The sequence below is a fragment of the Patagioenas fasciata genome, chromosome 5, assembly GCF_037038585.1.
Source record: "Patagioenas fasciata isolate bPatFas1 chromosome 5, bPatFas1.hap1, whole genome shotgun sequence".
In the NCBI taxonomy this organism is placed as follows: domain Eukaryota; kingdom Metazoa; phylum Chordata; class Aves; order Columbiformes; family Columbidae; genus Patagioenas; species Patagioenas fasciata.
The window spans coordinates 52,312,761-52,333,683 of record NC_092524.1 but is presented as its reverse complement, the minus strand read 5'-3'; the positions used below and the strand labels follow the sequence as shown (position 1 = coordinate 52,333,683).

General features: G+C 34.8%; 1 protein-coding gene across 9 annotated transcripts in view; it reads left to right on the top strand.

Moving 5' to 3' along the window:
* The window catches only part of EML5 (EMAP like 5), a 118,447-nt gene that overhangs the window by 29,331 nt on the left and 68,193 nt on the right, over nt 1-20,923 (top strand). For all 9 annotated transcript variants that reach the window (XR_011739417.1, XR_011739416.1, XM_071809536.1 and 6 more), the window contains exons 5-11: nt 1,036-1,221; nt 8,772-8,907; nt 12,808-13,009; nt 14,092-14,229; nt 14,979-15,235; nt 17,883-18,095; nt 19,883-20,050. Coding sequence is in view for 7 of the 9 variants with exons in the window: in XM_071809536.1 (XP_071665637.1) it covers nt 1,036-1,221; nt 8,772-8,907; nt 12,808-13,009; nt 14,092-14,229; nt 14,979-15,235; nt 17,883-18,095; nt 19,883-20,050 (1,300 nt within the window). In the remaining 2 variants the exon portion in view is untranslated. The remainder of the gene's footprint in view (nt 1-1,035; nt 1,222-8,771; nt 8,908-12,807; nt 13,010-14,091; nt 14,230-14,978; nt 15,236-17,882; nt 18,096-19,882; nt 20,051-20,923) is intronic.

Below are 20,923 nucleotides of genomic sequence, written 5' to 3'. Positions count from 1 at the left end.
AGTAGCATAAGGCAGAGTGCAAACATTTAAGGTGAGTACCAGTACTCAAGTTTCTGATTCTTTAACAATTAATGAATTGCTGCACTGCAGAGGTGAAATGAGTTGAAAATTGGTTTCTTACAGTTTGAGAGAATATCCGGATACAGTGGAAGGAGAAAGGAGAAAGCTTTTAAAATGATTTTGTTTTCCCTGCTGTTATTCATACCCTTGTTGTTTTGAGCACTCTACCTGTTACAGGATTTGTAATTTGGACAGTTGATGTCTTTTTCATATTTTGTTTGACCTTAAGTACAGGAGGGCCTGAAGGGAATATGCAAGTGTTTCTTGTTTGCAGAGATCTCAGAAACTAGAGCGTAGCTGGAGGTTTGGTTGGCAAGTATTGTGCACTGACAAGCGACTTTGCATGTCTTCAGTGTAGGAGTCATAGTACATGTTGAGTAACTTGAGAGGAAATTCGCTCTCATGTGATTGCTGTGATCAAGTGCTAATGGTTTATTAGAAGGTTCTCAAAAATGTCCACGTTAGATGACTACTTTGTGTGATCTGTGTTTCTGATGAGAAGTGGCAAGTCTGTAATAAAACCAGCCACTTTCAAACAGAACAAAAGGTAACTTTATCAGAAATCCACATGCTTAGATTACATCTTTAAATTCCTGAAGTAACATGAAGTATAAACGCAGCATTTGCAAAGTAGAAGTCTTACATCAAAGAAAGGTCAAACAATTCTATTATAAGACACTTTTCAAAGATGACTGAAAATACAACTGACTCACAAATTATAATTTGATAGAATTTCAGTTTGGTTTAATACTGATACCCTGAAACTCCTTCCCAACTAGTCTGCTATGTTCGTTATATGGAAAGATTAAGTTGGATAATAACATAAAAGTTTTTTAGTAACTGGAGAAATAAAGTCAGAAAAAGAATATGAATGATGCTGTCTTTTGGATGTAAGGTATTTCTTTTTCAGATGTACATATTAAATCATAGGATATTAGAGAAATATCAATTTTTCTAAATCCCTTTATCTTGCAGTTCTGGAGCTTGTGTGGCAATTCATTGACACCAAAACGTGGTGTTTTTGGCAAAACTGGTGATCTCCAAACTATATTGTGCCTAGCCTGTGCAAGGGATGAAGTGACGTATTCTGGTGCACTGAATGGAGATATATATGTGTGGAAAGGAATTAACCTTGTACGGACAATACAGGGAGCACATGCTGTAAGTATATCTCTTTAAATTAATATAAAATGTTGAATAGATTTCTGGAGAGCTGGAGAGGGCAGTGCAAGATCACCTGGTCTGTGTTCCTAAACAATTTCAATAATAGAGACTCAGTATGTCTAATTTGAATATACTTTTTTTTTCCTGTCCTTTCTGTCGCTCAAGATTGCTGTCATTGTAGAAAGTGAATGCTAGATTGAGAAATACATTTAGGTGTCTATTTCTGTACTGTTTCCCATTATCATTGATGGGGAGCTGAGCAATGAATAGAGCCTGGAATGTGTTTAAGTTTACCCTTAAGTAGACATCTATTACTGTGTTCAGTTTCCCATGTGTGGTTATATATAGTGACATTTTATATACTGGAGTTGAGTATATAGCTACCTCCCCCAAAGAATATGGATCTGCTTTATCTGAATTGCTTTTGTCTGGTTAATCCAAAAGCATCTCAGAGGACCTGGACTCCTGTATTTAGGCAATTGGTGTCGAAACAAAGGAACAGGTCCCTGGAGATGCTGTGGAGTCTCCAGCCACATCTCTGTCCATTTGGAATACTCACAACATACCTGGACACAGCCCTGAGCAACCTGCTGGTATCTCACCCTGCTTTGATCAGGCGTTTAGACCAGAACGTCTCCAGACTTTTCCCCAAAATTCAGCTGTTCTGTTGTTCCGTGACTCTGGAGTCCATTGATTGTACGAACTGTAATGGAAACCTAAACACCCAGCTCGTTTGTAGACATGTATGTTCATTCATTTTAGCTTGACTCAGTCACTCTTCTTTATCCTATGTTGCTGCCTTTTACGGCATTAATTCACCTTTTTAGAACAGTATGTAGCTTAGAAAAGTGAAGACATATAAGTGAAAGTTTAATAAAATTTTTCAGAAGTGCTTGGTAAGATTCTCATTTACTTTTAAGCAAGATTTTAAATGCAGCTATGAAGTTATTATATTTTTGCTATGTAAGTTTGCATTGTATTTATGATTATTCTTTCAAAGCATACAGTAAGTCATATATGGTAATACAATGCAAGTTTTGACTTCTAACTTGTCCAAGTTTCATTTTTAAAACAAAGCAAATCAATTTCTGGTTGTTTTAACCTACAAGGCATGAAACTGCTAAGGTAACTTAAAGAAGCTATTTTATTTGCTGGTCGAAGATCGATTTTCATTTCGGAAAGCAATGTACTTTCTAGAAAACAATAGATGTTGTTCCTTACTAACAATTTAAAATAGTGTGAAAATACAAGTATATGAGTTCTGAAATCCTAGATAAAAATCAATAACAGTTAATTATTCTTTCTTACAAGAATGTTTGTTTTAACTGGCAGTACTGGGCTGGATGGGATGATGTATGTAACTGAAGTATTAAAATCAGTCTTTATGATTTGATCAGGTAGAATGGAGGGGACAAAAGTGATGATTGATATGTATGTTGGAGAGTTTGCAGCCAGTCTGTAGTAAGGAGACTTTTCGTTTACTGGTGATTTAGAAGTGTACTTTCAGGATGGCTGCAGCTTGTTGAATTAACTAATAATTTAAATTTTACATTTTAATAATTTAAAGGATTGAACTGTGTATTCAAACAGCTACATAGTGACGGTGTATTTGATATGAACAAAAATAAAGTTGTGAAGCACGTAAGTGTGGGAAACATCTTAGACTATATTTTGCATTTGAGCCTCCTGTATGCATCTATAGAAACATGAAAAATATTCAAGAAGGCCCAAATGAGAAACTAAAAGGTATGAGGGCATATTTTAGCCTTCAGTTATTCCCTGATTCTTACCCTGTGCCTTCAGATCTGGTTTTAGTGCTCGTATTTAGTGTTCAATAGTGTTCTACTCTATTATATTATACATGTTCATAAGGTGATGTGGATGTTTACTTTTTAATGTTGAAGTTAAATGAAATTTTTTAAATGCTTAGATTGCATATGCAGACCTGGATTCCCAGAGGAAAGGGTGCACTTTTCTCCTATCCAAAACTGATCAGGAGAACACCCTCCCATCCTGTCTGGTGCTGCAGCTGATAAACACAGGATGATGAGATCTGGTTGCTCCATTACCTTATGTGCTGTGTGAGTTCTTTGTTGGCCACAAGATCAAATTTGAAGTGCTCTGCTCCTTATCTTCAGTAGTGTCACTGGACGGAGCTCAGGTGACCTTAGAGTAGGTCTCAACTAGCCTTCTATTTTTGGCTCAATGGAACTGAAGTACTGCAGTACTGAAAAATAAGTAGAGGCACTAGTCTGTGGCATTGGAATTCATTTTCACAAGAGATTAGAGTCACTACAAATCTTAATGAATTTCTGGGGAAAAAAAACCCAACAATAAAAACTCTTCTGGAAATTTACTTTCCAACAAAATGAAAACTTATTTTCCAGTAAAATATTACTTTAAAGGATAATGTTGTCAGACTATTGTAAACACAAAATGTAGTAGCATGGAATCAGAGTACCTCTGCAGCCATACTAAACTATTACCATATTTTACAGTTAATTTGTACTTAACTTTATAAATCGTGTCTTTCTTGTCCATTCTTTTAAAAGAAAATGCAAATGTAAATTATAACATTTGTACTGTGCATACATTGTTAAAAATACAGTGTGTGCATAATAGAGAATTGATAGAAATTTCCATTCAGTGTGCTAGTGCTGGGAACTGTTGTCCCTGCATGCCTGTTTATCCTCCTGCACCATTGCTCCTCAACAGGCTTGAATTAAACTGAAAATTTATTCAAGGAAAACACGTCTCATTATTTGCATAATGTACCATGTATTCTTTCCTTGCCACATGAACAGTAGGTATCTGAGATGCAGGAAAAAAATTTTATAAGCACATCAGTGATGTGGGGATATAGTCGATCCAGTTGGCAGTGGTTCTCATTAATATAGAAAATGAATTCTTTTCAAAGTTTGACTGTCTTTGTTCCAGTTATCCTAGCTGAAAAGACATTTTTTATTTTAAGAGTAATTAAATGTGAAAAAGATGCTGTCCCAGTATAAGCAACTGAGGAAACAGCAACTTTAACACTAGCAAGCAAAATAAGAATTCACAGCTAAGCCAGATTATCTGTCTTCTGTCACAGCAATACTGAGAACTGTAGACAGAAGGGTAGAAGAGTTTCCAGAAGATTCCTATCTAAATTTGAGTAGAAATTAAGAATTGAAAGCAAATAGGTTGGGATGACTGGAGAATTAGTTGGAAGAGAACTGTAGAGTTCACTTAATGTCAAAGTAGTAGGAAAAGATGGAAATGAGCAGGGTTTAAGAGTAAAGGCACAGAGTTCATGTGCAGGGAACACTGGATGACAATAGGAAACTCAAATTCTAGTTTTGCTGATCCCTCTTAAATAATAATACTAATAACAAAAGTTTAAAAAGGGAGAAAGAAAACAGAGCAACTTGAAAGCATATACAAGTTCATTGGCACTGGTAGTACTTCAGGAGGTTATTTGTAAGCAGTGGATCTGATTCTAGAAAGTTAACATGTATATGTATATATATATACACCTTGACTAAAATCAATCAGTCAGTCTCTTGTTAGATGTCACGTTTGTAGCAGTGCAAAGAACAGATTATAGATTCTTCTAATTTATTTTATCATCTTACAAATTCTAAATTCAAATTAATCCATGACTAGTAAGATCTATATATATATATATATAAAAGATATTAGAACAGTATGCTTATTTAAAAACACTCTGTGTTTTAAAGATTCTTGGGTGCTATGCCTTTGTCTTGCATACTAAATGTACATAAGATAGTTTCTCAGCAAATGAATAATTTATTTTGAGATAGTCTTTCAGAGGGACACATTAAAGTTGTGTGGATTGATGTCAGAAACTGAGGTTAAATAACAGGCTTGAGGTTAAATAACAGGCACCCTGTTAAAACTATTGCACGCCTATGTCATTTGGCTGAACGCTAATTAAATATAGATGGAAACAATATAATGAACTTAAATGAATGGTTTTAAGCTGGTATCATGTACCAACACATTAAGTCACACAGTAGTTTTCTCCTGCTGCTTAGTCTAGTCATGGATTTGAAAGGTAACTGTCCACAGGTAACCACCACAATGAGTGGTGTATAGACAACTGGTTTTAATTTTTTTATACTAATATGGCTATTTTTAAACAATTCTATGGAATTTTTTTAGATAGGAAGATTTAATTTCACAGTAGTGGCTCTCTACTGTAAACTTACTGACACCAGCCTTAAATGTTTTCAACCCATTTCCTTGCTATTCAGTATATATTGGGAGAGGCAATATCTTAAAATAAGTGCTCAACATATGTGTTGCTTTACATGTTAGCATCTATATCCTGAATTGTATCTAGGAATAGAAAGGAGGCTTTGGAGTTCTTCTTGAACTGGTGTGATGTCTCTGTTCTCCATATTGCTCAGTAGTAGTCAGTTGCTTCTGAAGTTTCCATATGGTCTTTCAACCTTGGGTCTAGTTATAGCTAAATACAGTCATGTATTTTAGGAATTGCATAGTCAGAGTTAGTGTGGTGGGTTTTATGTAAACAAATGCATTGAGGTAAATTAACACTTGATTTTTGTCCATTGGAGGAAAGGTAGGTTCAGCAGCAACAGAAAACCTGAGACTGCCTCACTATTGGAACCTTCTTGAATACAAGTGGTGGCAAAATATTCATGCAGTAGAGACCATCTTTTTCAAGTCCTTCTTATACTTCTCTAACTTTCAGCTGTTATTTCTGGTAGATCTGGGCATTTATTTCTTCGTTTGCTCTCCTTTTTTTTTTTTCAAATTTGAGGCAAACCAGCTGTGATTGTGAGGTCCCTTCCAATCCCTAACATTCTGCGGTTCTGTGATACCAGCTGGTTACACTGGAAAAATACTAAATATCCTACATTCCGAGAAAACTGGTGGTGAATTTGAGATGTTATTTCCAGAATTTCCTGTTTGTTAGAAAGTGTAAGGAAAATTTGTGATAGAAGAATACAGTCGATATATCGATTTTTGTAACTTTTAAGATGGAAGACTTCGATCTCCACGTGTTATTTTGATTCAGGAGCACAATCTATCTTTGTTGCTTACATTATTCAATTGGATCAAACAAAGTCAATGCAACTGTTTGCCTCTCATTACTACTAAAAGGCTCTTGGCCATCAAGAACCAAATTACGTTAAAGATATTTTCAGGATGAAGGATTAAGAGAAGCTTGAATACCCTGAAGTTGATTTGCATTAACAATATTGAGAGTTTCTAAAAGGAAGGATTCAGTGGAAAATTATGACTGGCCAGACTACCAGAGCAAAGAATCTGTCTTTTCTCCAGTAAGCGTGGGTGTAACAATTAAATGATGAGTAGCTAAACTCAGGTTCTTCCGATACTTACAGTCGCCATTAACAAGGGACCTTTTTTCTAGTTTTCATCCAGTTCTTCTATTCCAATGGCACATGGTCTGAAACCAGGATGTCCTATTGCGTTTCAAGAGATTGAACAAGCACAACATCTGCCAAATCTCCTTGACAACGAGTATGTCCTTTTCAACATAAGGGTATTCTGTGAAATGGAAAACAGATTAATCCTGGATCCACTTGATCTTCATAACATTCAGCCAGCTTCCCACATCACCAAATGTCTGTTTCTAATACTGACTAATTAAATCATGGATTTTGGAAGGAGTTAATTAGAGAAAAGAAAATAATTCTATTATCAAGGTTGCATTCCCAAAAGAGCTTTAAGAGACTTAAACATGCCAGAACTTGGGCAGAATTTGGTGTATGGTACAAAGTGAGCCAAAAATCCTTTAGCCTTTTATTTGCTCAATGATGCTAAAAGGTTAATGCAGTAAAACAGACAGACAGACAGACACACAGAAACAAACACAATTTGGGTTGCGTTTTTAGAAATCTCTAGGTTCTTAAAGAAACAGAAAGAGGATTTTCAGGATGTTGGAGATAATGGGAGTTAGCCTTCTAATCTGCTTATGACTTAAAAATTCCACTACAATTCTGTTTAGGCATGTACTACTCCTGAAAATACGGCTTGTCTTAAAAGTCAGTATCCTGAGGATGGATGTGACATGTCAAAAAATTTGAGTTCTGTCTTTCTAGTCTTTCGGTTTTGATTGTCGTTTGGCGTTCTAGTAATAATAAATTGGTTTGTGTGTGTGAAAGCTGGAATTTTTTTTTGTTGTTTCTCAACTTGAAAAATTACATCCTTGTTACCTGATGCTGAAGAAGTAAACAGTCCATATTTCATTATGATCAGTCCATTGTGATAATTTCTTTAGTTACAGTTTAAGAAGAAAAAGCAGTTGGGTAGGAGAGAATTGTCATGAATACCTGGGAATTTTCACAAGCCACAATACTTGATGTTAATTTGTTCTATAAGTGTGCAGCTTTATTTTCCCCCAGAAGTCAATCGTTTGCAAATTGCTTTCACTTTGGGGGTTAATGTGCTTCATTTTTGTAAAATCCAGACTCCAAAGAAACTATTGGAACTTTACTTTTGCTTCTTTAGAAAACTGAAATTTCAGAATAATATTATAGAAGATATATATCTGTTATTCATTGTTCTACCTTCTCTTTGGACAGGACTTACTGAGACAGATTTTTTTTTCCATTGTTTTTAATGCTCTCCTGTTTTCTTTTGTCATAGGTGAATATGAAATATTTTCAATAAATATAGAACTTTTTTTTTTAACGTTCTCAGAGGCTTATTAGACAAAGTTGCCCATTCAAGAGAGTTGGTTACTGAAATGCATGAGCTACTTTCAAAAACAAGACTAGTGAGTTGTGTAGGTACTTTTTAAAAAAAGTGTGTATGCTATTTAGAGAATATATCATGATTACATCAAACATAGTGGCTATGTGGTTGCAGTATCTATTTTAATAATAGATATATCATCCTTGCCTCTTCACTATCATGAAGAAAACATGTATCGAGTGAGTGAAAATGTGTTAGGTTTTGTTTCCCAATATCTACCTTAAAAGAAAGAGCTTATGTTGGGTATTTTTAAATAGTGTAAAGTGATCACTGTTTTCCTTCTATTTTTGCTTCTAAATTTAAATTTTAAATCAGTCTTCCTTAGCTTAAAATGTAAAAAAAAATTGCAGATGTTTTTTGCCTGGTTGCGTAGAAGCTGAGTGATAGCAACAAAGGCCCTGATCCAGGCCTCGAGGAGTTGGTGGAAGTCTTCTTACTGATGTTTGTGAGAGCTGGACCAGGCCCCGAGGCAAGAGGATGGATATGAAACTAAACTCCTTCTAGGGATAAAAAGCAGCATCACTACAGTCATCATCATCATCAGGATGAATGCAGTATTGCAACAATTATCTTAGTGTTCATCACTGAATGTGAATTCTGCTCATTTTGAGTTTATTTCCATTTCTGAATCTTTCATATTTCAAGGTTATATTAGTTGCATACGTTTGTGCGATTTTCAACAGCACAACAGGTAGGAAGACAGGAGGACAATCAATACCATCATGGACAAGAGTTTCACTTCCCATATTGGCATCTCTGAACTGTGTGTATTGTTAAAAATAACTTTCTTCTCTCTTTAGGCAGGAATTTTCAGCATGAATGCATGTGAAGAGGGGTTTGCCACTGGTGGCAGGGATGGCTGTGTTCGCTTGTGGGACTTAAATTTCAAACCAATTACTGTGATTGATCTCAGGGAAACAGACCAGGGATATAAAGGTAAAAAGAAGTTTGTTATGTTTGATATACCAATAATGTAGGAAATTTGCCAGTGTTTTGAACAAGAAAAGACTTTGAAAAACCAAAAAGGTTGTTTCATATGTGTTACTGTGAACCGTTAGCTAGATAAGAAGTCTGATCATGTCTGTTAGTTTGAAGGTAGTCTTCCCAAGTTATAGTAAAACATACTATGAAGTTGTAGACACAGAGTTTTTTTTTTCTTTTAAATCAATAAAATGCACATTTTTTGATAGCACGGCAGTTTTTAACAAGGAACGGTAATGCTGCAAGAGAGCTTGGAAGAAACAGTGAAATCTACAATGTAAAACAGCAGAGTACAGGAATTGCATTTGCTAGTTATCCACATTTTCATCAGAACTATTTGGAAATAGTATACAGTTTGGTAGTACGCAGAACCCTGCTTACATAAACCTCTGAATTCAATTATAGTCCAATTCATGCTAAAATTTTACATCTAGCATTCTATAGCATGTTTTGTCAGTGTTCTAGAGGTTGTTGCTTTAGTGATTCAGGAAAAGATGACAAACATAGACTAAAACACTGATGTTACTTAAAATATTGCTTTTGTTGCAATTTATATTTCTTTGCCCTAAGTCACTTTGTTATTTTCTAATATCTTACCAAGATAATCTGATGGCAGTCAGGTATTCAGGGTCAATAAATAAGTAATTATGAGTTTAATCTTTGAATTCTACAATTGACTTGGCATTCCCACTGAGATTGTGAAATACTGCAACAAGATGGCATACGTTGCATTTTAAATATCCTGGGGTACAGTGAGTCTGTGACTTCAGTCTCAGATCAAGAGTCAAGTAGGTGCATATTTATACTTCTCTTGCTTCACAGGAAGATCATTTTTTTTCTATGCAATACATTTTAAAATCCATTCCTTACCTGAATTTTTGATAATTATTTTGGTTTATGTCATGTCTGACAGACATTTGAAATTATTAAAATTAATGAAATTCATTATTTCTAAATATAATAGTTACTGTTATTCTGTTGAAAGTCTTAATTAATGTTTCACAGTAATGTATTTATAATTAAACTTGTCCCTCTGAATTAGAAAGATTGATCTAGCTTATAATACATCTAATACCTTAATACATTTTTCAAGAAAAAATATGTTTCTATTCAACCAAAATTTCTGTCTTTCAGTACTTTATTAACCAATCTAGTGTTCTTAAAATCTACTTACCAAACATATTTGGAGTGTCTCCTAAGTGAATTTGTACATTGTCAAATGCATTTTGAAATGAAACTTCCCTGCTGTTGTGTCTCATGTTCAGAACACTACTGATATTGGTGCGTCTCTCATATCTACTATCCGTAATTTGTATTTCTTTTTTCAAAACAATTTACTTGTCAGTACCTTCCCTGTCTTCCTTATAGCATTGTATTTAACTGTAGCCCCTTGAAGTCTGTAGCAAAAATAGATGTTTTTTCATTTTAGCAACAAGAACAAATACCCAGTGTAGCAGTGACCATTGTTGTAAAATTGTGGAACACTTGTTATGGTATTTTCAGTTGCCTCCTGATTTTTTTTTTGTTCTAACATGCAAGTGTGTCTGGCTTCAATATAGCTCTGGTGGTAAACACAGACACCTTTGCACTGTTAAAATATCCTGTAATTTGAAGAGCATAGTTGATACCAACAACATGATATTTGCCAAGGAAATTACTCGAAAGAGAAAATGGTGATTTGACATTGCTCTAAAGATCAGTCCTGATTTGGGAAAGATATAATTGAGGCAGGTGGAAGAGAAAGGGAGACATGTTGGCACATAAATTTTGTCACAAGAAATTTTGACTTGTAGATTTACTCAGCTGCTGTTTCTCAGCTCTGTTGCATGTAGTTGAAAGCTGCGTTTCCTTCCCCATTTCATTCTTTCAAACATGTTCTCCACTCAGATTGTCTCCTTTGCTTTTGATGGAACAGACTTTTGCATGAACTCTTTTTTGGTTCTTCTTGATCAGTTATGTAAACTCCATCCTCATCTTTTTGACTTGTCAAATGCCCATGACAGAGCTAATAGATTTTTAAAATCCTATCTTTAATAAGTGCAGTTTTCTGAATCTTTTCTATTGTCTTTTGCTTCAGTGATTTATTTTTTCTCACTGTATCCTTTTGAGGAATACCTTTATGACCTGTCCTTCTGCTAGTTTTATTAATTGTATTTTCTGTTGCTCCTATGCCTTAGCTCTTGGTAATTTTATCTGGGAACATGAATTCAAGTTCTGTGTCCCTGTGAATGGCTCACAGAGCAATTAGTTGAGTCTAAATGTATCTCCAAATAGTCAAATTGTTTTTCAAAATCTGTCACTCCACCACAACAAGTTCCAAATTACTAAAACAGATGTCTTAATCATCCTGCATCAAAGATTCTGGTTGTTTCTTTCTTTATATTTTTATCACTGTAAATAATATAGCCGTTCAGTGTCTAGTTTATAGGGCTGAATGGCAAAGGTGATTACATTCACCAGGGAAGCACAATAGGAACAAATCTGTAAAGAAAAGCTGTTGGTGCAGGGGGTTAGAGCAGCACAATGTGAGTGCGCGTGGAGGGCTGTTGGAGAGGCATTAGCTCTGGTCTGGTTCAGTGGGCTGAGCATTGTGTTGCAGTTGGATGCACTGAGCGCACTCCTGGAGCACATCTTTCAGTTCTGTTTCATGTGGAGGGAGGCTGATTTGTGCATTTGAATGTTATCTTGGAAGGCAAAGCATGGTGAGCTTTGCTTGGAAAGCTTGCTTTTTCAGAATTGAAACACTGATGCAGATGCACCAGGCTGCCCTGTTAACCCACTCTTTCATTGTTTCTCAGTGTTTGTTTTTTTTCCAGTGTAAATTTAATAACATAAAGCTCTTCTCTCTACATAATTCAAATCAACTCATACCATTAAAATATTCCTTTCTCTCATCTGATAGATATAATTTTGTCTTGCATTGTGTTTTTAAGGATTAGTCTTGAGCTACTCTTCACAAAAGTCAGTGTTTAGGCAAAGTGAATTAAGTTAAGCATTGCTATGATCTGGTTATCTACATCTGAAATTGGCAAGATTGAGTTGCACCATCAGAGTATAATAAATACAACCTGTTTTAGAAGGTGTATTTTCCTAAAATTGAGCACCTAAGGCTGAGTTCTCAGTCTACAACTGTCCTAACTTTGATTTTATTGTTCCCAACCTTATTCCAGAAACAAGTGTACCCTGAGAGTGCTTAACTCCACTGTAAGCCTGGGAACTAATTCAATTGTTAGAAATGCATGTTAAAATCCATCATAAACCCTTTTCAGCTCTTTAGATGTTGTTTCAATTTGATTTATTTTCTATTTAGTGAAAAAAATAGTTCCAGATACTATTAAGATGTTACAAAGATTTGCTTTAGGGGAGCATCTCAGAAACAAGCTGGGGAGAATGAGGCTCTGTGTCTTACATGTAATGCATGTTGCACTGATGCTTCTGTCACTTATATAATTTAGGTTCATCTAGCTACTACTGAGGTTCATGGTTTGATCTGAAACTGTAATTTATATTGTCTGCTACCTTTGTTGTAATTTAAAGACATTAAATGCATAATTTCAGATGCAAATGTCAGTTTTATCTTTCTCCATCAGAGATCTTGTAGTACAAGAATTGGCTACATGACCTTTACTAAAATAAGGCCCCCATTTTATTTTAAGATGTCTATAATACTAAGCTTGAAAAGTTGATGTTCAAAGGGCAGTGTGTGTTATACAGAATAGATAAAAAGAGTAAATGGAGGAATGAGAGGAGGTAAATTTCCTGACATTTTCTTGCTTTTGTGTTTTGTCATGTGCTACATTACCTTTGTTTCATAAATATTCAGGAGGTATCTCTCAGTGACAATCTTTTCCACAGGTCTGTCTGTAAGAAGTGTTTGCTGGAGAGGAGACCATATACTCGTCGGGACACAAGATAGTGAAATTTTTGAAATTGTGGTGCATGAGCGTAATAAGCCTTTCCTGATAATGCAGGGGCATTGTGAAGGAGAGCTGTGGGCTCTGGCTGTCCATCCTACAAAACCGCTCGCAATGACTGGAAGCGATGATCGATCTGTCAGGTTAAGTCTTGTTTGTTTGCTTAACTGTGTACGGTTTTATACAAACAGCTCATTTTGTAGATAATCTAATGGAAATGTGTCTGTTTTAAAGGTATTAAATTGTGGCATTGATGTACTTCTGAACCAGTTAAGTTATGCATGAAATTAGAGCTCTCCAATAATAAAATATAGTGCAAATGTATATTTCACAAAAATGTAATTTACAAAATATGAAAAAATTTCATTTTAGCCTAACATTAAGCACTGATACACAAGTTCCTTGTGTTTCCTTTTCAGGCATTATATTAGGTATTCACAGTTTACAATTTAAAAAATTGTAATAAAAACTTATAATTTTTACTCTTAACGTAGTCACTTTTTCATATGCTAAGAATTAACTTTTAGTTTGGGAGTCTCATCAAACAATGTGTGCATAGTAAATAGAATCTGTATTCTGTGAAAACGCAGTAAATTACTCCCTTTTACCAGTTCATTTTTTCTTTTTGACAAAAACACCTTTTCTCATCTTTGATAGAAGTTGAATGTCTTGACACTTTTGTTAAATATCTTAAGTGTAACGTGGTTGAGCAAAACAGTAGTTGAATTATAAATATTAAGATTCTGCTCTAGAATTCCAGATACATCTTTTAAGTGATAGATACTGTAATGTATCTTGTAGTAAAAACTTATATTTTATAATATTATCTTGTTATGTGTAAGGAGTTATGAATAATGACTTCTTAATATGAAAGAATATGTTTACAAAGTTTCTTCTTGGCTAAAATGAGTAAGAAAATTGTGGAATTTTCACAGAGTGGTCTAAAAGTATTTATTGTCATATGTTGTCATTCTTTTTATATTCAGAAAGTCAAACAAAATTGATCTACCCCTGCATTTTCTCATGTGATATTTTCTCACTATTTTAAATATAAGAATATTCTTTACTGTGTGCAAAACTCTTCTGTTTTAGATTTTCCTTGTGGAAAATTATTTTAAAACATGACACTGCCATGTCCAGTGTTCTGTGGAAATGGCAGACTTCATGCTATCTATGACACAGGTCCAAAGCACTCCTTACCTTTGTAATTGTTACTTTATTTTAGAATTTGGAGTTTAATAGACCATGCTCTGATTGCCCGCTGTAATATGGAGGAACCCATTCGCTGTGCCGCAGTTAGTACTGATGGAATCCATCTCGCTCTTGGAATGAAGGATGGCTCTTTCACTGTGCTTCGAGTCAGGTATGTTACAAAAATTAAGGATACGTTATTAACTATTTCAAGCATGTTATCTAATTGCTTTTATAAATCATATGTATGTTGACACTGTAGTGACCATACACGAGGAGGTCACTTCCGTTTCTGTTTTAAGTTACTGATCTTGAGGTTGCTCAGGTTTTTCAAATCCGTATGCTATGATGGAAGAGACTTTCTGTAACAACACATTTGAAAAAGTATATTAGTCTGTTTGCAAACAAAAGCAGTGTTCTAGGAAGTGTTTGACTTTAGATTTTAGCTTTATTAATTATTCTTGAATTATTAAGAAACAAATTTTCATTACTTCCTAAATTGTTTCCATGTGTTGGAATGCTACTGTCAGCACATCGCACATACAAAACCAGTGCTGCCTGGTTGCTGTGATCCCACAGTTCTAAAGGGAAAACAAGATCTGTGTCTCATGTCAGTGAGGTTTTCTTCCTCGAGTGAATAAAGATCTGGTAATCTGCCTGATTAATCGTTTTTGTGAACCCAGCTTGAACAGTTGCTTTTGTTCACTGTCCCTTAGCACATTTGCGGCACCTTCGTAGGTCACTGTTTCCTTCTCTTTTTTTTTTGGCCATTCAGCTATACCCAGCCCTAAAATAGCAGTGTTGGATTTGCACATAAAGTTCACTTCATCATCTCACAATTTTATCCATTTTTAAAAGTGGGAACATGGCAGTATGATAAGGCTCTTCTATACTTATGATGTGCTTTCTTTCATACTACAGAGATATGACTGAGGTTGTTCATATCAAAGACAGGAAAGAAGCTATTCATGAACTGAAATATTCACCAGATGGGAATTTCCTAGCCGTTGGTTCTAATGACAGCTCTGTGGATATATATGGTGTTGTTCAGCGATACAAGAAAGTTGGTGAATGTATCGGATCTTTAAGTTTCATCACCCATATGGATTGGTCTTCGGACAGTAAATACTTACAGACCAATGATGGCAATGGGAAGAGACTTTTTTACAGGATGCCAAGTAAGATTCTGACTTGCCTTTATGATATGCATTACTTAATACAGAAAGAATGTGTAGTAGTTTTGGAAAAGAGCCAAATATAGATCCTGGTTCAAGGCATTGGGTTATAGGAATTTTTTTTTCCAAGTTTGTATAAATATTTGCTATATTTGAACAAGTGCAGCATTTTCTTGCAAAGTTACTTCAATGTTTTACCCTTAGATGTTGACTCTTCTTTATAATCATCTTTTCGTGGTAGAGATGCTGGCTTATATTTATTTTATTTATCAAAACTAAATATTTGCTCCCACTTTTTTAGAAAAAGAAAAATATTGCGTTCCAGTTCAATTTTGCAATAGCTTAATAGCTTTGTACTTACTGTGCTTGGATATTTAGTGGATTATTGTTTGCTTGTGCTGTATGTTTTCTAAAATGTGTGGAAAAATCAATGTATTGCTTGTCAGAGGAGTCGTCTCATTTTCTAGAACTATGTTTGCAACAGAACTGAGGAATTCAACATAGAAGGGCTTTTACAGTGATAAATTTGTAATAGATAAGAGACAATCAGAATGCATATGAATTTGGAAGTATAATGGGATTAGGTAACTGTAGAGAATATAAAAGTACCTGATACAAGGATGCCAGAATGTTAGTGATTACTCACCAAAAACAAAAGAAATGTTGAAGCAGTGATACATAAATTATTCAATCATGCAGCCTTCTGGGCAGTCTACTGATAACACCAGTTCAAATGTGTCTTTTTTATGGCAGGGGAGTATTAAAGAAAACTAGTGCATTACATAATATTAAAATATACTTTTCAGATTCAAAGTTTGTGACAACCCTGTTATTGTAAGTATTTTCAACACAGCACTGCCCTGAAAACTAGACTGAACTGTCCCATACTCTTGAAGCAGTTTTCATCAAGAAATTCGTTCTGCAGAGGACATATACATACAGTGCATTTGTTTTAAAGCTTCTAATTTAAGTAGTCATGATAATAATATGTCAAGGGCAGCACTTGTCACGATGTTTTGACTTGTTTCTGCTGTGTGTACACACTCTTTACATGACATCATTCCATATTTTTCCCACTTATTGTATTTATGGTGTTATCATCACCACTTACTATATTGTCCCTTCATTTGTTATGCAATATTTAATGTTTGCCCTGTACTTGTGGCTTTTTGTGATTCTCTTTGCTGAAGCATCTGATTCATTCTATGTACAAGTTTGATTTTGTGCATTGAATGAAACTGAAGAAATACAAGAAAATAATTTAATTAGACTGTAACAATGCGTACACACAGGAGGAACAATTTGAGGTTAGATAGGCAGCTTTCATCCTGGAGTTTCTTGACATATTAGAATGTGCAATTGCGAAAGCTTGTTTATTAAAGAAGTTTAGCAAAGTCAGTGAAGTTAGAGGACTCTCCTAAATATTTTAAAAGAATGATCAGAAGCATGTAACTCTTGAAATTCTACTATAAATGACTAAGGAACTTACAGTTGCCTAATACAAGATCTGTAGGACTTAGTCATGGATAAAACCATTATTAGTAGTCATCGTTTACATGGATTAGTGATTGAAAGAGATTACAAGGTAAACCTTCTCAAAGGGTGCAGTTACTTCGTCAGAGCTGAAGGATCTTCAAGCAGGGCACTTGAGCACTTGAGTTCTTTTCCAGTTTTTGGAGGGGTATATAGTAGTTAAACTTTGCCTATAGTGTGATGTTTTTTAAGTCTTAGTTTGTGACTGATTTTCAATTTTGCTTTATCTTTTCTCCGTGGCTGTTCTTTACTCTGTTTATTCCAGTGCACCTGAGTTCTCCCTTGCCCTGTCCCTGTGTTGAAAACTGACCTCCTTACAGTTCTGGAGGCTGCTCACCCCTACATCTCATCCCCTCCCACTGCTCAGAATCCTATAACAGTAAGAAAATAAGGAAAAAAAAACCCTAGCCCAGTTACCTTCAGTGTCGTTACCACTGAAGAGTGAGAGGCGAATTGTTGGCAGCGTCATGCTCAGGTTCTGCAGCTGGGTTCTCTCTGACTCACAACTTTTACATTTGTTTTCATTCTTCTTTGGCTGCTCCCGTGCTGCTTCTGGCCATTGCTGAAGACACAGTATTTATTAAATGGACCTTTGCTCTGACTTAGTGCTTAAGCTCTTATATGAAACTTTGTGGGACTGGAACAATCTTATTATAGGTAAAACTGATGTGAAATAATATAACAAGGATCTAAGTGTAAAATTGGTATTTTGAGTAATTTACAGGGGCTGGATCTAAATGAGTTCTTCAGTTTTTGCTCTAAATAATCCAGGTTTCTAGAATAGTTAAGCAAGAGAATTTTTCCAAACTTCATCTTAGAATGACTACATGGGTGTCTTTTATAAACATTTAAAAATTAACACAGCCTCAAACAGATATCGAGAAATAATAAAAACTGTAAAGTACCAAAACCGTCATCTTCTGTTCGGTAGTCTTGAGAAACCTTACTACTGATGGTGGTGGTCATAATAGAGGATATGAAATCAGGAGAGTGTTAGTATCTCTGTTGTTAATTCTGTCTCAGTTGGATTTGATTTCTGGAGAATTTTTAAAAATTCAACATTCTTTAGAATTGCACAAGTGAATATTGTAAAATAGCTTTTCATTTTTGTTCTTAGGTGGAAAAGAAGTAACAAACAAGGAGGAATTAAAAGGCATTCAGTGGGCATCATGGACCTGTGTTTCTGGTGTTGAAGTGAATGGAATCTGGCCCAAATATTCAGATATAAATGACATAAATTCCGTGGATGCAAATTTTATTGGGCAGGTTATGGTTACAGCTGATGATTACGGAATAGTAAAGCTCTTTCGATACCCATGTCTAAGAAAAGGTAGTACCTCTAAGTTCCATTATAAGCTTATATTTTTGAATTTTGGTTATTCAAGAAAAAGGTTTTAGAAAACTGGGTGTTTGAAAATTATACAAATGGCCAATACGTATTCTTAAAAGTTGAGTTTGAGCTCAGAGATGGGAAGCCACAATAGGCTGGTATATTGACAACTGCAATAGTAACAGTATTTTATTTGCATTTTGAATAGAACAGTCAAAAGTTTTACATGTATTTTATTTTTTAAAATAGGTATTTTTTCATATAATTTCATGAGGTGATGCAATATCTACCCTTTTCTGAGATACATATCTTTAAGTATTTCACAGTGTTCTTTAAGTAATTTTCTTATTTCCTCCAGATCTCTAAAGGAGATTTGGACCAGGAACTAGAAAAATTAACTTTACTAAATGATTAGAGACTATAAATAAATGAGTAGTAAATTGATCCTGTAATTGGAGTATGCTACTGTATGTTACTTGAAGATTAAAAACTTTTCCAACACATTTTTCCCCAAAATTTTACTAGCAACAAGTACAAATCTCCTGTGAAATTTTCAAAACTGAAGCATAAAGCAAGGTATATAATTTTCAAGTTCACTGTTAAGGACTGAGTGAACAGGGGAACATCTTTTTAGATGAGAAAGGCTTCGTTTTGTCAGAGCTCTTTGATCTCCCTTCTAGACACCATTCAAGTTTAACTGTAACAAACTGTCAACAGCAGAGATCTCTGTCTTCAAGCTGGTAACGTGATGATCAGAGAAAGCCTGTGAAGCGTTCCCTGGCTTTTAAGAAGAGTCCTCTTAACCTAAAACTTTGCCAGAGGACTAAATCAAAAATCTTATATTTTGAAAGGGAAAACAAAAGCTTGCACTGTTGCATCACTGCAATTTGCAGCATTGCATGTTTAATGCTGGCTACAACTGCATAATCTTTATGATGGGACTTAGGATGTCTTTGAGCAATCTTGTTCTTAAAGATTTTTTTCGACTGACATTTGTCCATAGTTTTCTCAATTGTTTTTGTAAAAGGTGATTTTAAAAACCACAACATTTCAGACTATCCAGTTTTATTTTTAAAGCGACAAGCCTATTATTGGTACCTGAGGTAATCCAAAAATATGTTATTGAAAACAGTCTTCTGTCCATTTGAAGAAGACTGAATTTATTCCCTTTTTATCACCTAATTTACACTAGAATCTGTATAATGAAATGCTGTTAGGAACTTCTTTTTAGTAACTGATCCAATAATTGTGTTGTAATTATGTAGTAGTCAGTAAAATATTAATTTGTCGTTATACTACTGCTACTAATGGTGTGAGTCTCTGAATTGCTTGAAGTGCTTAGCACTCAAATTACACGAACAGTGGGAACCAGTACTATAAGAACACATGTGGCGGTGTTTTCACAGAGCTAAATATACATCACTTAACATTTAAATAACTGCATCTTCTCACTGCAGAAATAATTGGCAAAACCTTGGCTTGTAAAAAATAAATTTAGTACAATAACATTCTACAAAGTCTTCCTTTAGTACACCTCATACAACACTGTCATATGTCTTTCTTTCTGTTTGACTTGCTAAAGATATTATATCCTGGAATCTAAATTTAAAAATATATCTTAAAGACAGATTAAAATTTGAGAATGCTGCAAAAGTTGCTGCTATTAATGAAAAAGTTACTAGTAGTTAGAGTATCTTAATTAAACTATTACTTTCTCTGTGGTTTCTAAGATGCTTTTGAAACATTTATTCCACATATATTGAAAGTTACTTTTATTCTTGTTCTAGGAGCAAAGTTTAAAAAATATCTGGGTCATTCTGCTCATGTGACAAATGTCAGATGGTCACACGATCACCAGTGGGTTGTTTCCATTGGGGGAGCTGATCATTCTGTCTTTCAGTGGAAGTTTGTCCCTGATCGGAAGCTGAAGGACTCTCTTCATATAGCACCCCAAGGTAAGTAAATTTGAAAAAAGAATAGAGTAGGAGAAGGGGAGGCTGGAAGAGAAGTAGAATTCTTTTGTCCAGGTACAGAAATAAAAATTCAGAATTGTCAATTGTTGTTCTTTAAACTTTGCAGCTGCCTGAAGTACCTGATAGCATTGCCTAATACTTGTCTGTACCCTGTATGCTTAGTTCAGAAAGATTGTGGAAACAAATTCACCACTGCATTCCTTGCGCAAAGGGAAAATTTATAAGTTTGGATCGTAGATATGAATTCATGAATTCTCTGCATATCATCCTTTACTAAATTGACCACAACTGGATGCCCAGACATCACTGGAAAAAAAAAAAATACATACTCGTTTGATTCAGATCTTGAAGTATTTAGGCAATAATTTAAACTTTTTGTGTGTGTGTTTTATGTTTGTTCTTTGTTGTTGTTTTTTAAAGCACACTATAGGTGTTTAATGTCTGGGAAAAAAGTAGATCGTGTTTCCATCAGTGACTAATACAGCAATTGTTCTCATGACTGAGTTTCCCAAAATCAAACAATTAACTGAGTGCCTCACTTGGAAATTCCTAAAGGAATTTAGAGAGTCCTTTGGGGAAATAAGTATATAGAGTTACAATGGAATGGACTGTTTCACCCTTTATTTGCTAAGATCAGGTGAAGATGTGTCAGTGTGGACTCAGCTAATGGAGAAATGCTGGTTCTTTGATGGCCTTTGTGTCAAATGCAGAAAGAAGCAATAGGTTCTCTTTATCTTCTTGATGGAGCCTCCAAAAAGCCTTTAACTGGTTTGATCCTTCATTATATGAATTCATTTTCAACTAATTATTTCCCATGACCCAAATTTCTCATTATCTACTGCTTCCCAAGATAAA